A 16,215-nucleotide genomic window follows, 5' to 3' on the forward strand; every position below is an offset into this window, starting at 1 on the left:
TCGTAAAAAATAGAAGTTGTTAATATAGTTCGAAAGGAAAGAATTCGGAATTACATTATTTATTTCACCATTGTCATCGTACAGTCCGATCATAATATCCACGCTTCAGTCATCGCACTTTTTTCATTTTTTTTTTTTTGTATAATTCGAATTACAAAGCTATACATTGATTTTAATTTCGATAATCTACTTACATATTTAAAGTCAAAGTTTATGTTGTTGGTAAGATTACCACTAATGGTTAGTCAATTGCAAAGTGAGATGTGTCACTGAAATCGATTTTTTAATGAGGTATGAAATTGCAGCAATATGTTTTTGCCAAGCACATATTTGTGTTACAAATGCAAAAGACATAACAAGGTTCGGTGTTAGTTTGTTAGCACTCAAATATACCTATATGACTAGTTTTCTGTTTTTTTCCAACAGATTTTCTTAAAAATATAAATTATTTACAAGGATTTCAGCTAATTTTACCAAGATTTAATAATGTTGATTTAATCACATCAATAATACCTAAGTATAACAGGGCCGTGGCATCCTTTAGTTTCTTAAGAAAATCAATCATAGGCATATCCACTCGACAAAATTGAATACAATAAAAAGAGGAACACGCACGCGCGCACGGTAGACGCCACGCGCCACACCATAATATCTACATCCTAACTTATTATATTGTATCGTATCGTATCGTATCATATCGTATCATCCTATCCCATCCCGACCCACCCTATCTCGTCCCATCTCGTCCCATCTCGTCCCATCTCGTCCCGTCCCGTCCCGTCCCATTCCCACTAAACTTTCATAAAAAATTAAATATTCATTATTAGAATTTTCGAACAATTGCAAAATTTACAAAAATTCGCGTTGCGTCATTTATCGATCCGGAATGTTTAGATTAAGTAATTTTTTTACTTTTATTTTTTTGATATATATATATTATATATATATAATATATATGTATGTATGTATATTAAATGCCATTAGCTTTTTATTAGCACCATATTGAGCATTATTCATTCTTGAACAGTTACGAAATGTTTAAATATAAACGCATATAAGTAAATAGTGCTGATTCATAAAGAGCAGTTTTGTCTTACTAAAGAAGATATTTGATGGCACAACGCTTATTCGTACATGTATTATACAATAAAGCATTATTCGTGTACATTTGAAATGTAATGGCCATTTCCTTTATGATTATATCACAAAATTTCAATTTATATTCGTTAATTTAAAATATGTAAGTAAAAATAATATAATTCCAACTATATATCTGTCCATATCGTTCGTAACAAAGATCGTTGCTACTTTATGAAATTATTCACGCAGTTGTGCATAAAGTAGTAACACAGATCGAGCTTCTACTTCAACGAATACAAGAATACCGGAATATGAGAAAGACATGTTTCGACAAACATATTTGTCTCGATAAAAAAAAAAAAAAAAAAAAAGCATCTCATTTAAAAGGAAATATACTTGCGGTGACCCTTAATTTCCAAATAAATTCGAAAGAAGGCGTAAAAACTTTGAAAAATGTTGTTAAAAGTTTGGAGGATCGTTAGTATTTGACTGTCATGAAATGCTTTGCACAAGCGTACTATTCGTTCGTACTAGAGCTGCTTAGATTAGCTTAATGATTCAGCCAGCCACGGCGCCTCTTCTCCTATACTTTCAATCTCTTCTTCTCTTTACTTAAATATAAAAATACATAGCCAGTCTATACATAGAGCGTGCAAAGTGGCACAGTGAACTGATTTACCAAACGTCCTGGATGGTTAACTACCACTTTCGGTAATCGTTGGTGGTTCTACTTCATCGTGACTCTTATTTGTTTTATTACTTGACACAGAAAGACCTGAGATTTTTGGCAGCAAATTATTTGCATTATCACTGTTGGATGTGGTAGCATTGCACATAGCATTATCAAAGTGTTGTAAACAGGAAAATTCTGGACCAGGCAGCAACAAAGTAGTCTGTGTAGGAAGATTGGTTAACGATACCATTCCTGGCATCATCATTTGCTTATTAAAACAACTCCTCAATGCTTCTTCAATTAAATTGGCTATTTTGTCGCGATCATTCTGTAACATTGTTCATTCTTTTTCAATCGGTTCATTTTATTCTTTTATAAAAACTTCATAGATAAATACATACCTCGTTAATAAATCCAAAGTGTACAAGTTCCTGTGCAAGGATTAATGAAGTATCTGATTGAGTCACAGGGCACGTCAATTGCCTATTCATCTTATCATCCATTCGTAACAATATTGTCATCTATAAAGTATAAAGAAATATTTATTAACGTATGCGCGTAAATAAAAGAAGACATATTTTTTTTTTTTTGATTACTTACAAGTAATTCACAACTTTCTTCTCTAGGTTTAACATTACACATCATATTAACTACTCTTCGTGATTCCACATCTACTGGTTCCGGTGTTACAGATTTAACAGATTCTGTTACTTCTGGAGATATAGCTCTTGGTCGAGCAGGTGGAGGCAACTTTGCCATAAATGCAGTTAAAGGATATATTCCATATCTGATAATATAGATAATTTTAAAAGGGAAATAACAAGCATATTACATTACATTTGTATAAATGTAATGACAAAATCTTACTTTACATCTTCAACAAATTTCTCTAGCTTTTCAGTAACAGGTATGTCACTTAAGCGAATTTGTTGTACCGATCGACCCTGGTATTTTATTTCTGCGACTACTGTATCTGGACCATACAACCTTTGCAAAACTTCATCCGTTATCGTTTCTGAAATATTTGCTGTAAGCAAAAAAGTTACTATAAATAAAAGAGTTTTACATTGAATGCACAAGTTTAAATATCAGAAAAAACGAACTTGAAGGATACAGTGCATCCAACATGTACGTTTACCTATACGATCAAATAAAGAAGGAGACTGTTAAGCTTACTGGCCGAGTTGACCAAGGCATGCGCTGCTAGGAGCTTTAGAGAATGTACTTCAAACAAAACCGGATGGAATAACAGTTCTCTTGCGCTTGGCCTACACAGAGGATCCACTTCGAGACACTTGCGTATAAAATCTTTTTGTTGACTATCATCTAAAGATTCGATTGTTTTCCTGATGTTTTCATCTGTTACAATTGTTCCGCTATCACCATTCCCTTGAATTTCAAGTGCAGCCATTTCTAATGCGCACATTCCAAAAGAATAAATATCAATAGCGGGTGTCACAGAATCTAGAAAAAATAAAAAATGAATATCTCATAATACATAGACGATAAACTTTGTTATTTATAACATATAAAATATTTGAACAATAAACTTACTTCCATATTCTGGGGCAACAAAATGCATATTCTTCATGTTTGCTCTACAAGTCTTGACATGATGATGAATTGCATCAGGTGCAACTGAAATTATACAAACATCATTTTCATTTTTTTAAAATGTCTCTGTAAAATAAATATAAAGAAAATAGAATAATGTTAACATTATCAATGAGTAAATGAGTTCAAATAATAAGGCAGCTATTAAACAGAACCAGTTATTACATTTATAATTACATAATTACCTTTTTTATCGCCATAATATAACAAGCAAAAACGACGATTCACTTGCCTATTTTATTTTCTGTTCTGTTCTGTTTGCTTGCTGCCCATTTAATAAAAAAAAAAAAAAAAAAAAAAAAAAACGCTCGATTGAAATTACCTTTAGAAAAATTGTGTGTATATAATAGAAAACTGCCCTAAGAGTAACTTGAGCCCTCATATAATTCATTATTTTTCGCATATATATACATATATATATATATATACAATACATAAAGGTGCTTCTACAAGAGAGGAGCAATTTTTTAATATTTTAAAAGATTGAAAAAGTATGAAAACTTTTAACAATGAATAACATGTTATATGTTTTCATAATACATTTTAGACCGCTTATATATATTCAAAGAGCCACTTTCATTGAACAAGATTAAATTGAATTGGAAAAAAAGAAGGTCAAGGGAATTACAAAATAAGGAAATATAAAAATACAACAAGAGAGAGAGAGAGAGAGGAAATATGTGTGTCTCATAATCGCATGGGAACAAATAGGAATTTTATCCTCTTCTGTTATATGTGCTTAATAACTGAAATAATGAATAAAATAGTGCAATAAAGTGGCATTAACATAATAAATGAAACATTGCACATTTAGAGTGAAACTACTTATATTAATAACATAGAAATAATAAAGTTTACCTCTCCATGCCTACATTACTTAGCTGGCAATAGTCGTTGATAATCTGCATATTGTTTAATCTTCAAATTGTCCATCATGATAACATACACTGATTGAAGAATGTGGATTCCGATGCATATAATCCTCTGGGTGGATAAAAGTACAATTGTACCTCCTCCCCTCTTTCTCGAAGGCTTTGCTGTGTTTTTTTCATTATCTAGATTAGCCTATTTGCTACAATTAAAAATGAGGACTCAAGTTACTCCTAATATGAAAAGAACTTTAAACACAATCTTTCTAATGGACTCATCTTACTACAATAATATACAATTATCAAAGATGTACAGATTACCAAACCATTCATATCCGTTATGTGACTACTCGGATCTAAACACGGTACAACCAAAATATTTTTCAGAGTATATATACTGCATGTATTGTATATGTAATAACAATACTATTTTTTTGACCAAGTTTAACCCCATATAGTCACAATTAATATTTCTATTTGATATCCCAATTATTACAATAATATACATGGTATTTATGTACAATATAATTATAATACATAAATGTGTGTTTCAGTCATCTTTTCTCAAAATATTGCATGGCAAATATTGTTTAACAAAAAAAATGTTATTCAATTATTTTTTTTTGTATCTTATTTCTTAATCTGCATTTAATCATATTAATATTATGATTTTCTTTTTTTTCTACATACATACTAAATTATGCATATAACATTTTGCTAATGTAAGAAAATGTAAAAAAGAAGGGGAGAAAGAGAGAGAAAGAAAAAGAGAGATAGAGAGAGAAAAAGAGAAAGAAAGAAAGAGATTACTAATCTTAGAAAATCAAGTCATCAATTATCGTATAAAAATATTAAAAAAAAAAAGAAATAGTAAAATGAATATATATTCCTACACAAATTTATACGCACTATACACAAATAAAATTTCAATTACTGTTTCATTGCATTGCGATGAGATGATTATAAATTTAATCCATGATAAATGCTGTAAATTTACATGCTATATAAAATAAAAAAGAAAAATTAATTCTTCTTGTATTGTGTTCCTCTGTTACGCACATAAGTACTAAGTGTATAATAATGGTGTACTTATGAAATATTTCAATAGATACAAATGACTTGATGCTTATAATATACAAATGCTTCACACCAATCTTTGCTTCGGAACATTATTATTATGAAGATATAATGTATTAAAATATATCTAGATATATTCTGTAATACCTGAATTAGAATCATTGTATATTTCTCTATAGTACCTACCTGAACCAATTTTTACAAGTCCATTATGTTGGATAAATATCGTATCGCACGTAAGATTCCCATGAATAATAGGAGGAGAACAGGAATGCAGATAGCTAAAACATTTTATATGGTAAATATATTTCTTTAAAAAAAAAAATGTATATATAAATAAATATTTGTAGATTTGTTATTTACCTTAATGCTGAAAGTATTTGCGTACACCATCGTTTCCATGCTTGAAGAGGCAATTTTTTTACATTACGTTTGGTTCTTTTTAGGAACTGTTTCAAGGATCCAGATGACATATATTCTGTTATAAATATAACCTGTAAAATAGATAAATAATATTATATATATACGTGTAAACAAATGCAAAATAATAAAACATATATTTACTTGACGTATTTCATAACTTACTCGTGGTTTGTCATTATGGGTATCCGTCCAGTACCTATGGAATTTGACAATATTAGGGTGCTCCAATTGCGTGAGATTCTCAAAGACAAGTTGTATCTTTTCTTCTTGTGCTTTGAAATTTTTTCTTTCTGAAAATTGTACTTCATTCCATACCACTTCTACACCTTCTTCTGTATCCATTGCTAAATAAGCACAGTCAATTCCTGGAACATCTTGTTGCTCTACCTACACAGACATAATCCAATTATTTAAGACAATGTTGCATTACAAACTTTTCTTGACTTTCATAAAAAAAGAAAAAACAAGTCAAATAATTTAAGTACAAATATTATGTAATCCATCTTGTATATCTATATTATTTTACTCGTCTTGTGTTTATTATAAAAGGAAAGTGAATTTAATTTACTTTTATTATTATTATTATTATTATTATTATTAAACATAGACATAAAACATATCAATAAAGTATATTAATAAAAATACATTATATTATCATGGCAGGTAGATGTTATGTTCTTTAACAGGGGACTAAATTTAGACATGTGCTATAACACATTATTGTAATCATCCATTTAAAGCTCACTTGAAGTACTAATACTACTGCTACTACTACTACTGGGACAATTTCATGACAATGTGCCATTATATAGATATGACTTTGTCAAGGCCAGAGAAAAAATAAAACTGCTCAAAATAATAATGCAAATAATATAGAATAAAAGACAAACAAATGCGAATATTAAACTTATTAATATTAATGATATTTATTTTACCTCCATTTCAGTTGTTTCGTTTTCGCTACCTCTGCTTGTACCAAAACTGGTTCCTTCAGTTGATGATGGTTTAGAACCTACATATACCTACAATAAAAATCTATATTTATTTACTTAATATATAATTATTCGTATGTATAATAAAGTACTTACTTTATTCAGAGTTAAGATTTAATAATATATACTTGATTATACTTTAATATCAAACTAATATTCTTATAATTGCTTATGAAAGTAATCAAAATTAAGATTATTGTTGATTCTTATAACTAATTATATATCTTTTCTTCATATATAACAATTTTGATATTCATATTTATTTTAAAGCAGACATTTGAAAATAAGAATTACGAAGATCAAAATTATTGAATAGGAATCTATTAGCCAAACCAAGTAAATGTATTTTTAGTAAAAAAACAACTAACTGTTGGTAAAAGATATATACATGTGTAAGCGTATGTGCCAAAATTTGATATCAGATTGAATCTGAATTTAGAATACCGTACAAATAAATTCCTAAAGATATCTGTAATTAGGAAATAATCTATTATTAATCTGTACGCATAAAAATATGTTCTCAAACAAACTCAATCATTTCAATACCATTAGACATCTCTGTCTTGATGTATATTTCAAAATCTAACTAATCTTAAAATAAGTTGCATCCTAGTAATGATAGTATTTGATAAGTGACAACGATATTATGGGAAATGAGTTCTGATTATATACAGATAAATAAAACATCAATTTCTGGGTGATGCAAATGTTGGATACAAAAGAATAAAAAGAATGCAATTTTTATACGCTCTCTTTATATATCTTTCTATGTTATATTAAAGATAAGTTACGCTTTAAATTAAATAAATTGAAATATGTACCATGAATATCCTACTGTCAGCAAAACAGTAGGATAGAGAGACATCGTATCGCATGACGTGCTTGCCTATTCCTTTACCTCGTTAGGAATTATCAAAACCACAGCGTTATATTCTTTCCTTGTAAATGCACAATGACTCGGGCAAATGAAATAAGTAACAAGAAAGACGTGTAGCATGCGGCATCCTAAAGAAGTGCACTTAATTCCTCTATTATGAGTATCGAAGAGAAATATTATTCCAAACATACCTCCTCCCGGCGTTTGAGCCACCGCCCACAGGGGCTCTCTTCCAGGATCTCGCTTTCATCCTCGGAATCCTCACCACTTTCTCGCGGTGACTTATGATCTGGGTCCGTGCTGGAGCGACTCCCGGGCATCACACACGTAATTAGTAAAAGGAGTAGGACCGAACACAACGTAACACGGCCAAACTCATTGGTAGTTTGAGGAATCTTCAGTCTTTAAGATTTGTAGGCCTAGTCGTCGTCGTCGTCGGTCTCGTCCTTACCCTTGTCTCTTCGTTTTCGTCTTTGTCGTCGTCGTCGTCGTCGTCGTCGCCGTCGCCGTCGTTGTCGTCTTCGTCTCCGTCTTCTTTGTCGTCGTCGTCGTCGTCGTCGTTGTCGTCGTCGTTATCCTAAGCGGTTTTGTCGTTTTTGTAACCGTTGGTAAATATTAATCGTCAAAAATATTAAGAAAAATAAGAGTCAGGAAATAGGCGCGCACGCACAGAAGTAGCACTCGTTGTGACACATGCAGAAACAGCTAGTCGTTTAAGAAGTCGAGTTCCGATATTTCTGATCTTACGCTGTTCCCTCAGCGGATTAATGCTTTTCAGTATCCCTCAGTTCTTCAACGGTCCGCTGTACATCGCGCCAGTTGCTAACGAATCTCACTGTCAAAATAAAACCTCTGTTATGAACGAAATAACTGCGACATGACACACACTTGAGTACTCATTTTCGTTCTGTCTTCGGTCACGTTCGCCCAGTATGGCGATCGCAGTATCGTGCGCCGCACCCCTTTCACCACGACTGTGCTGCCACCTATCGACATTTACAATCTTTAAATTTCCATTTTAAAGCGGGAAAATTGTGCATAATTTCAAATGTTTACCATCAATTTGTCAACTTTCCTTACATTTTCCCCATTTTTTTTACGTTTTCCTTTTTTCCTTATTTAGGTTTTAATCACAATACATGTATATACTTACTTTATATATTATATTATATACTAAATATTAATAAAAATGTATAAAAACATTATATCTTTGTGACGTTGCAACCATAGAATAAAAAGTAAACATTTTTATTGTTCATGTGCCAAATACGGGAACTAAAATATCTTGACCATTAATATAAAATGATTTATATCCCTATTTAGCCAATCAAAGTAGAATAGCTTTAGGACGGTCTTTATTACTATATTGTAAACGGTGTCCGTAACTGTATTGTGTTGTAGAAATATGGTTAATTCGAAGCCGTTAGGTGGCAAATGATTGTCAATTCCGACCGAAATTTCGTCGAGGATATAATATATCCTTTCAAATTTTTAATATGGAGCTATAATATTTTCATTATGTGAAATAAAAACCAATGAGGATGAGTTAACAATATTACAGGGAATTCCAGTAATGTCAAAGATGTCGGGTGCTATTGAAAAACATAACCTAAAAGTAAGACGAAGAAACGTCAACGATACAGTCAATCTTTCTAAAGATCATGACAAAGATATAAATTTCGCGAACGAACGTATTCCACTCGTGTTATTGTCAGATTCGACCGAAGCTTGGTACGATGGTATACCAAGACTACCTGATCTAACAGATTTAACAACGTCCGGTAAACAGAACGGAGTGCTCGGTCAAGACAGTGATTCCATTATGGATAATTCTTGTGATAGTGTTGAAGAGCGTAAGAAAATAAGTGTTATACGAGGTACCATCACGAAGCCGGATTTATCATTGGGAGACTTTAAACTACTTGGATCCAGTAACGGAGGATTTATCACTGGTACTCGTTCTTAATAATCCTCTATTATTGTCAATAAGGAACCCTTATTTCACTCTTAATAGGAGAAAGCATATACTTGACACATTATCTTATTTATCTTCTAATATTTTGATTACACTTTTATGCATTAATGGTGCAAGAAAGAAAACAATATAATTAGTCAATGCAATAAAATAATCATTATTTGATATATTCGAATTTTAGAAACCATGTCTGTATATGTAAAATATTGGTTCCTTCTTGAAAATAATCCTATATCTTATAATTAAGTTGCGAAATTATAAAGATGATCTGTAGATGGTATACGAAGGGTGCTATGGCCAAAAATCTTAAGATTATCCAAGGAAAAAATAGTACCAGTAGATGAACTAGAAACAATACATACTAAAATTCCTAATGAAGTTTATCAGCAAATACTAAAAGATGTAGCACGAAGTGGAAGCCATATTTCTCCAACTGCAACGGAAGAAGAAACTGAACATTTCCAGAATCAATTAACGCAGATTATTTGTTGGGTTCTTCACAAACATCCCGAATTAAAGTTAGTATTAATATTTGGAAGATTTAAAGAAACAACAAGATGCAATCATATATGACTGTGTGACATTTTCTAATCAAATATTAATCAAAGTATAATAAAATAAAATAATGCATACTTAGTTACTACCAAGGCTATAATGACGTAGCTGCAACTATTTTACTTGTTATGGGTCTACAAGAAGGTTTATATGTACTTGAAAGTATTTCCGTGGAGTTCCTTGAAAGATTTATGGAAAAAACAATGGAAAAAGTCAATCAAGAACTGTTTTACATATTCGCATTACTAGAACGCGTTCATCCCACTCTTCTTGAACATTTAGAAAAGTTAGTTGCATAGATTTTTAAATATACAAAAAAAAAAAAAACCTATTTTGCCTATGTATATTTTTAAGTAAAATTAATCTTGTAAACTTGATTTCAGTGTAGAATTGTTTCCTCATTTTGCACTAGCTGAATACACAACATGGTATGCGCACAAATATGCAGAAAACAGGAAATTGTTACATCGATTGTATGATTATTTTCTTAGCAGTCCACCTTTAATGCCCCTCTATCTAAGTTCCGTTATTGTGGCGCATCGAGCTACAGAAATATTTAATACTACACCTGATATGGGACATACTCATAAAGTTTTATGTACGGTAAGTACGAATGTTATCTGTTCAAGTATAAATAATAATCTTTTGAAAGAAGAGAGAATAATGGGCCATTTTGTTGGCGCAATAGTAATAGCAATTACGTGATTTTAGCTGCCTAATGATTTGCCTTTTGAAACACTTCTTATTGATGCAAAGAATTTATATCATCAATATCCCCCTGAATCAATAAATAAAGATGTCAAAGATTATGATTCGAAAAGACGTTGCAAGGAACAAGAATGGAAATCAAAAGCAGAAGCAAGTCGTCAGGAAAGAGAAAGACAACGTCGACTTAAAATTGTTAAAGCTACTCCAAGAATACCTTATCGAATTAGAAGTTACAAAACTATAACCGTTGTAACAATTTTAGCCCTCGGATTGTATGCATTTTTGAAATCTACGTCAGGTCTTAACTGACATTAAATGTATCTTTCCTGCTCAAAATTTAAATTTATATACATGATTTATAAATGAAAATTACTAATTCCATAGTAGATGATAATTGGTGTGAAATATTGAATATTGGTAAAGCTTGAGCAAAAATGTCTCGTAAAAGAAAAACAGAAATGGATTCAAGTTGAAAGCATTCCTAAGCTGCCTTTATGCTGTGTTCTTTGAAGGCGCTGACCAGAACTTTCTATGCACATACCATAAAAGTCATTTGTAGATAGGTGCCTTTAGAAAATGGCAACAAAATTCTTTTTAAAACAAACAAGAATTAATTGTTAAGAATTAATGAAAATACAAGCAAGCGTGCAATGAAATATGTATAGAAGTTAAATGAGATTGAGTTGGTGAATGTATATATGCGTATTGCGTGTATTTATTTGTCATATAAATTGTTTGCTTGTTGTATAAGAATTGTATATATAACATACACATACATCCAAAATATAAAAGAAAATACTATATGTGAAACCATATATAAAAACATTAGTATAATATAAATATACCAAACATTAATAAACATTTTTATTTTTCTAATGTTATTATTCATTATATACTTTTCATATTTAATTTTCTATCATTTTCATAATTTGTAATAATCATCAATCGATTTCATCAATTGATAAAAAAAATCACATGAATAATTGCTTTGGATGTATTGTAAAAGAGATCGAGTGTAAATTGAAATCTGTGATGTATATAATGTATCGATAAAGGGAATATGTTTCTATGACCTATTGTTTTGATCACTTTTAATCTCGAAATTATACTATAATAATTAATAAAAATATTTCTTTGTGTACGTATTGAAAATTGATCTTTCCTGCCGTTTAATAGTCAACTAATAGTTATTTTTTATAAACTTATTCAATATTACAATTAAAACATATAAAAAATAATGAAACTTACAAAATAAATATAAATAGATTACTTCTGTAAATGAATAAATAGTAGCTTATGTATACAGCAAGATTTAGCGGATGTTTACTGTTTAATAATTATCGTTATTAAATAATCCTAATAAATGGATACTTCTAGAGAGTAGAACTAATACCTGAGATAAATTCTTAAGAGTAAATTTTTCTATTAATTCTTCATATATATATATAAATATATATATATATATATATATTTCTTTAATACTATTTGTTATATTTAAAAATATAGTTGCCAAAGATACACGAGCCATAAATATTCTATGAAGAATGTGTTTAAAGAATTAACTTCTTTTTTTGTATGAAAATATATTACATTAATTGGACATAAACAATTATTCAATCGAATTATTCGATTATTGCTAATTATTCGAATATCTTTTGGCAGCTATTAGCAAATGTGATGTGATTTTTATTTATAACTTTTTCACATTCAATTCATAAATGTTAATAAAGTTGTTATTTCCACTTTGTTAAATCGCTAAAACTACCTTAATATATTCCAAAATATCTGGGTGTTTAAGAATAGTCATATGATTTATTCCAGGAAAGGCTTGATAATAAACCTTTTCTTTTTGTTTCATTTGCCAATGAAGGCAACCTTCCAAACTTCGTAAATTAACTGTACCATCACCATCTCCAGAAATAAATTGAGGATGTCCATCAATCGACATACCTGGCTTATAATATAATCTGTAAATATAAAAATATTTAAATTTTAATATTATCAATATTTGTTGACAGATATACTTTAGTTATAAATTGCATAACTAATATGAATACCTCTCCAAAGTGTCTATTTGTTTTCCATATAAACAGTGGACTTCGACGCCTGGTGGAGTAAAGTTTAATTGATACTTTTCATTATCCTTGCGAAATTCCCATCCATTAGGAACATTTATATCTCTAGAAAATATATTGATAATATCTTATCAAGGAATATTATTTTCACTGAAATTGTCCTAAATACATTATAACAATGAACACATTTTACATGAGAAAATCTTGAAGATTAGCGAGCGTATAATTTTTATTTTCCGTTTCTACCAAAACTTCGTTTTCTTTCCAAAATAATTTAGAAGGTAAAAGCCAACCTAAACTTGGACTTGTAATTTGTTCATCTTTGAGTACATTTTCCCGGAGTAAATATGCACCCAAATCGTCACCTAAAAAAATATTTATTACGACCGTATTGAATTTATGCTTGGAACATGTTTTTATGCATAAATATTCTACTACCTATAGCAAATACTTTGATCGCTTTAACCGATCCTCCCCATACGCCTGCTAAAGTGATTAAAGAATTGATATATTTATTTTTCCATGCTTGAGTTTGTTTTTGTAAAAATATTAGCGCCATGGGTGCACCCATACTATGAGCTATTAACGTTACTGGTAAATTCTTATTCATATAATACGTTTCTTCTATTAATGATTTTAATTTAACAAAATATTCTTCATTTTCATCTGGAAACAGAAATCTTCGTTTTAATAGAATAAGCAAAAAAAACAAAAAAAAGAATGGAAATGTGAAAAAAATGTACATCACTTACTGGGTCCTTTTCTAAAGTCATACGGAGCTCCACGTAAAGAAATATTTCTAATATATCCTAAATCATTAACTAGCATATTCCCAATATCTTTAAAATATGATCCAGGAGAAGCTTTACTTGGATCTAAATATTCGACAACAAAGGGATCTCCCCAGCCCGGTATACGAATATCCACTCCATCTGGACTTCTTGTAGTTCTTGTTTCATTGTCATATATCAATCTCATATTGTCGATCTACATAATAAATTGTATCAAATAATTTGTTTTTAATTTCAATAGAGCACAGTAATATCTTATACGTACCCAACAATCTATGATTACTGGTACGAGTAATTCCAAATTTAACCAGATATTAAAATAATCTTTAGAAACTTTTTCGCAAAGATAATGCACAGCAAATGTTTTATTAAGTTTAGCTTCCACTTGACTACCTCCATCTCCAGGTACTAAGTAAAATAATAAATAATGATAATTATTCTTTATTACGTTTCAAAAGATTTCAAATGAGGTGTGTACAAGAAAGGTAAATGATATTAATCTTTGATAAAAAAAAAAAAAAAAAAAACAAAAAAAAACAAACAAAGAAATAAAAATATTTACTTAAGACAACAGGGGATTTGCCTCGTTCTATAAAATTCCAAAGTTCGACGAGTTGTAGAAATGAAAAAAAAACACCAAACAGAAAGACAAGACTCGATCGCATTATTTGATAAATGTAGCTGATTAAAATTCAATTTATTGATAAATTTCACACCACTTTTGCTATCACATTGACGTAAACTACTCAGACGAGAGATATTCACACACTGACTTGTAGCTAACAGCGCGACTAAAAGTGAGTGAGCGTTATACAAATATCGTTCTTTTGTAGATCGTTTCGAACAATGTTTTTTGTTAGCCTTACATAGTCACATTTCATATTTGTCTAAATTTGTTAACTTTGTATAAGATATGAGGAGACATGACGACCACCAATAATTTCATCCGTTGCGTGGTTATTATCAGCTGATAGCACATAACAATCTGATTAATTGTATTAATAGTTCCAAGAAAATGCATCATGGCGGTAAGCAAAAACAACAAGGTTACTAAAAGGCTAATTATTTTTTGTTATTGTTGTTGTTAAAACCATTCATTTCACCATGCTTTAAATAACAGATAATAATCAACGAAAGAAATAATTGTTTAATTTATTACCACAAAATATGATACTATTATGCTATGTCATCAACAATACTGTTTATTTCAGTCAAAAATAAGTTTCGATATTAGAAATACTTGTTTACTGTTATCGAAAACACTTAAAAACATAAAAGAAAAATAAGGCAATTGTGTGTAATAAATACTTCAAAATATTTACAAGATAAAACGCTTGTGTAACATATATGTATGTATGTATATTTATATATATATATTTATGTATGTATGTGTTAGGTTCCACCTAGGTCTAACAAGTAGATGTTAGACTATTGTTCGACTTTGTCTCCTAGATAGTACTAAAATAAACATTTATATTGTAGTTTGATCAATGAGATTACATAGCGGTCGTCGTGGTATTTCTCCAAAACAATAGTAAAGCGTCGCTTGTTAGTTACGCGTGAAAAGATCGAACTAAATCTTTGTGCGGAACTGTCAAGAAAATTCAGTTGGATTGCATCAGGCATCGCCGTATCGCTTCAGTGATATTTACATTTCATAGTTAACCAAGAATGGCAGACGTCAAGCAAGAACATAATAAAACCGATGACGTTGACGCTTATGGCATGGGCAATAGTGCCGATCCAAAAAATATGCAAGAATTAACGCAATACGTAAGTTTATCTTTTAAATCCTTGAACTTTACAATGACTAAACGATGATCAGAAAAAATGTACACATTATTCTTTTTAGGTCCAGACTTTGCTGCAAAATATGCAAGACAAATTTCAATCGATATCTGATCAAATTACCGGAAGAAATATCCTTTTATAAGTTGTCTTTGTATATTTATTTTCCTTTTTTATTATTTAACCTCACTAATTTTTAACAAAAAGTGCGCACGCATCGCAGGTCAACGCGCCATATTCAAATTTCGAAACACTTTAAAACATGCGTCACAGTATTAACGAGTGAAAAATATTTATCACGATATGTTATTTGTTTATTTTCAACGTATGTAATCTAATCTTTTACATTTATTTATAAAATATCCTTAATAAAACTTACTAGATGAAATGGGAAATAGAATAGACGATTTGGAGAAAAATATAGCAGATCTCATGACGCAAGCTGGAGTTGAAGGAGGTGAAAAATAATATGTTATGCATTTATACAAAAAATGAAGAGACATTTTTCGTCATAAAATAATATATATATATCATTTATATGATTATTAAATTATATATATATTTATTTATATTCAGTTATTTCAATACGAACAAACTTGCACCTTCTTTGTACTGCTATGAATGCAAATTCTTTCATACGTTTTCCTTTTAAAACTTAATATAATAAACATTAAATCTAAGTTTATTAGAATGTTATTCGCCACTATGAACATCTATA

General features: G+C 30.0%; 4 protein-coding genes across 7 annotated transcripts; 2 read left to right on the forward strand and 2 right to left on the reverse strand.

Moving 5' to 3' along the window:
- Positions 1-43: 43 nt before the first annotated feature.
- Madm (MLF1-adaptor molecule) lies at positions 44-8,559 on the reverse strand. The gene is made up of 11 exons (XM_015322952.2): positions 7,797-8,559; positions 6,672-6,758; positions 5,899-6,123; positions 5,677-5,807; positions 5,500-5,594; positions 3,308-3,391; positions 2,930-3,217; positions 2,621-2,780; positions 2,354-2,540; positions 2,155-2,274; positions 44-2,081 (listed from the first exon to the last, which is right to left on the reverse strand). Exons 1-11 carry the CDS (start codon positions 7,923-7,925, stop codon positions 1,776-1,778), a joined length of 1,812 nt encoding a protein of 603 aa, XP_015178438.1. The 5' UTR covers positions 7,926-8,559; the 3' UTR covers positions 44-1,775.
- Positions 8,560-8,947: 388 nt separating this feature from the next.
- LOC107067433 (TBC1 domain family member 20) lies at positions 8,948-11,984 on the forward strand. The gene is made up of 5 exons (XM_015322953.2): positions 8,948-9,557; positions 9,855-10,098; positions 10,218-10,421; positions 10,519-10,738; positions 10,847-11,984. Exons 1-5 carry the CDS (start codon positions 9,179-9,181, stop codon positions 11,150-11,152), a joined length of 1,353 nt encoding a protein of 450 aa, XP_015178439.1. The 5' UTR covers positions 8,948-9,178; the 3' UTR covers positions 11,153-11,984.
- On the reverse strand, positions 11,973-14,413 carry LOC107067434 (lysosomal phospholipase A and acyltransferase). Its single transcript, XM_015322954.2, has 7 exons — positions 14,272-14,413; positions 13,975-14,117; positions 13,671-13,905; positions 13,357-13,584; positions 13,112-13,283; positions 12,901-13,023; positions 11,973-12,810 (listed from the first exon to the last, which is right to left on the reverse strand). The coding sequence occupies exons 1-7, from the start codon at positions 14,372-14,374 to the stop codon at positions 12,591-12,593; spliced, it is 1,224 nt and encodes a 407-aa protein (XP_015178440.1). The 5' UTR covers positions 14,375-14,413; the 3' UTR covers positions 11,973-12,590.
- On the forward strand, positions 14,392-16,066 carry LOC107067436 (uncharacterized). 4 transcript variants are annotated; one of them, XM_089177237.1, is made up of 4 exons: positions 14,392-14,506; positions 15,192-15,482; positions 15,562-15,628; positions 15,877-16,066. In XM_089177237.1, exons 2-4 carry the CDS (start codon positions 15,381-15,383, stop codon positions 15,963-15,965), a joined length of 258 nt encoding a protein of 85 aa, XP_089033363.1. In that variant the 5' UTR covers positions 14,392-14,506; positions 15,192-15,380; the 3' UTR covers positions 15,966-16,066. The 4 variants fall into 4 exon arrangements, with proteins under 4 accessions (XP_089033363.1, XP_089033362.1, XP_089033361.1 ...); XM_089177236.1 differs by lacking the exon at positions 14,392-14,506 and adding an exon at positions 14,616-14,755; XM_089177235.1 differs by lacking the exon at positions 14,392-14,506 and adding an exon at positions 14,922-15,062.
- Positions 16,067-16,215: the final 149 nt, after the last annotated feature.

This window comes from Polistes dominula, unplaced genomic scaffold, assembly GCF_049000335.1.
Source record: "Polistes dominula isolate Pdom_NZ unplaced genomic scaffold, Pdom_raw_medaka contig_20, whole genome shotgun sequence".
Lineage (NCBI taxonomy): Eukaryota > Metazoa > Arthropoda > Insecta > Hymenoptera > Vespidae > Polistes > Polistes dominula.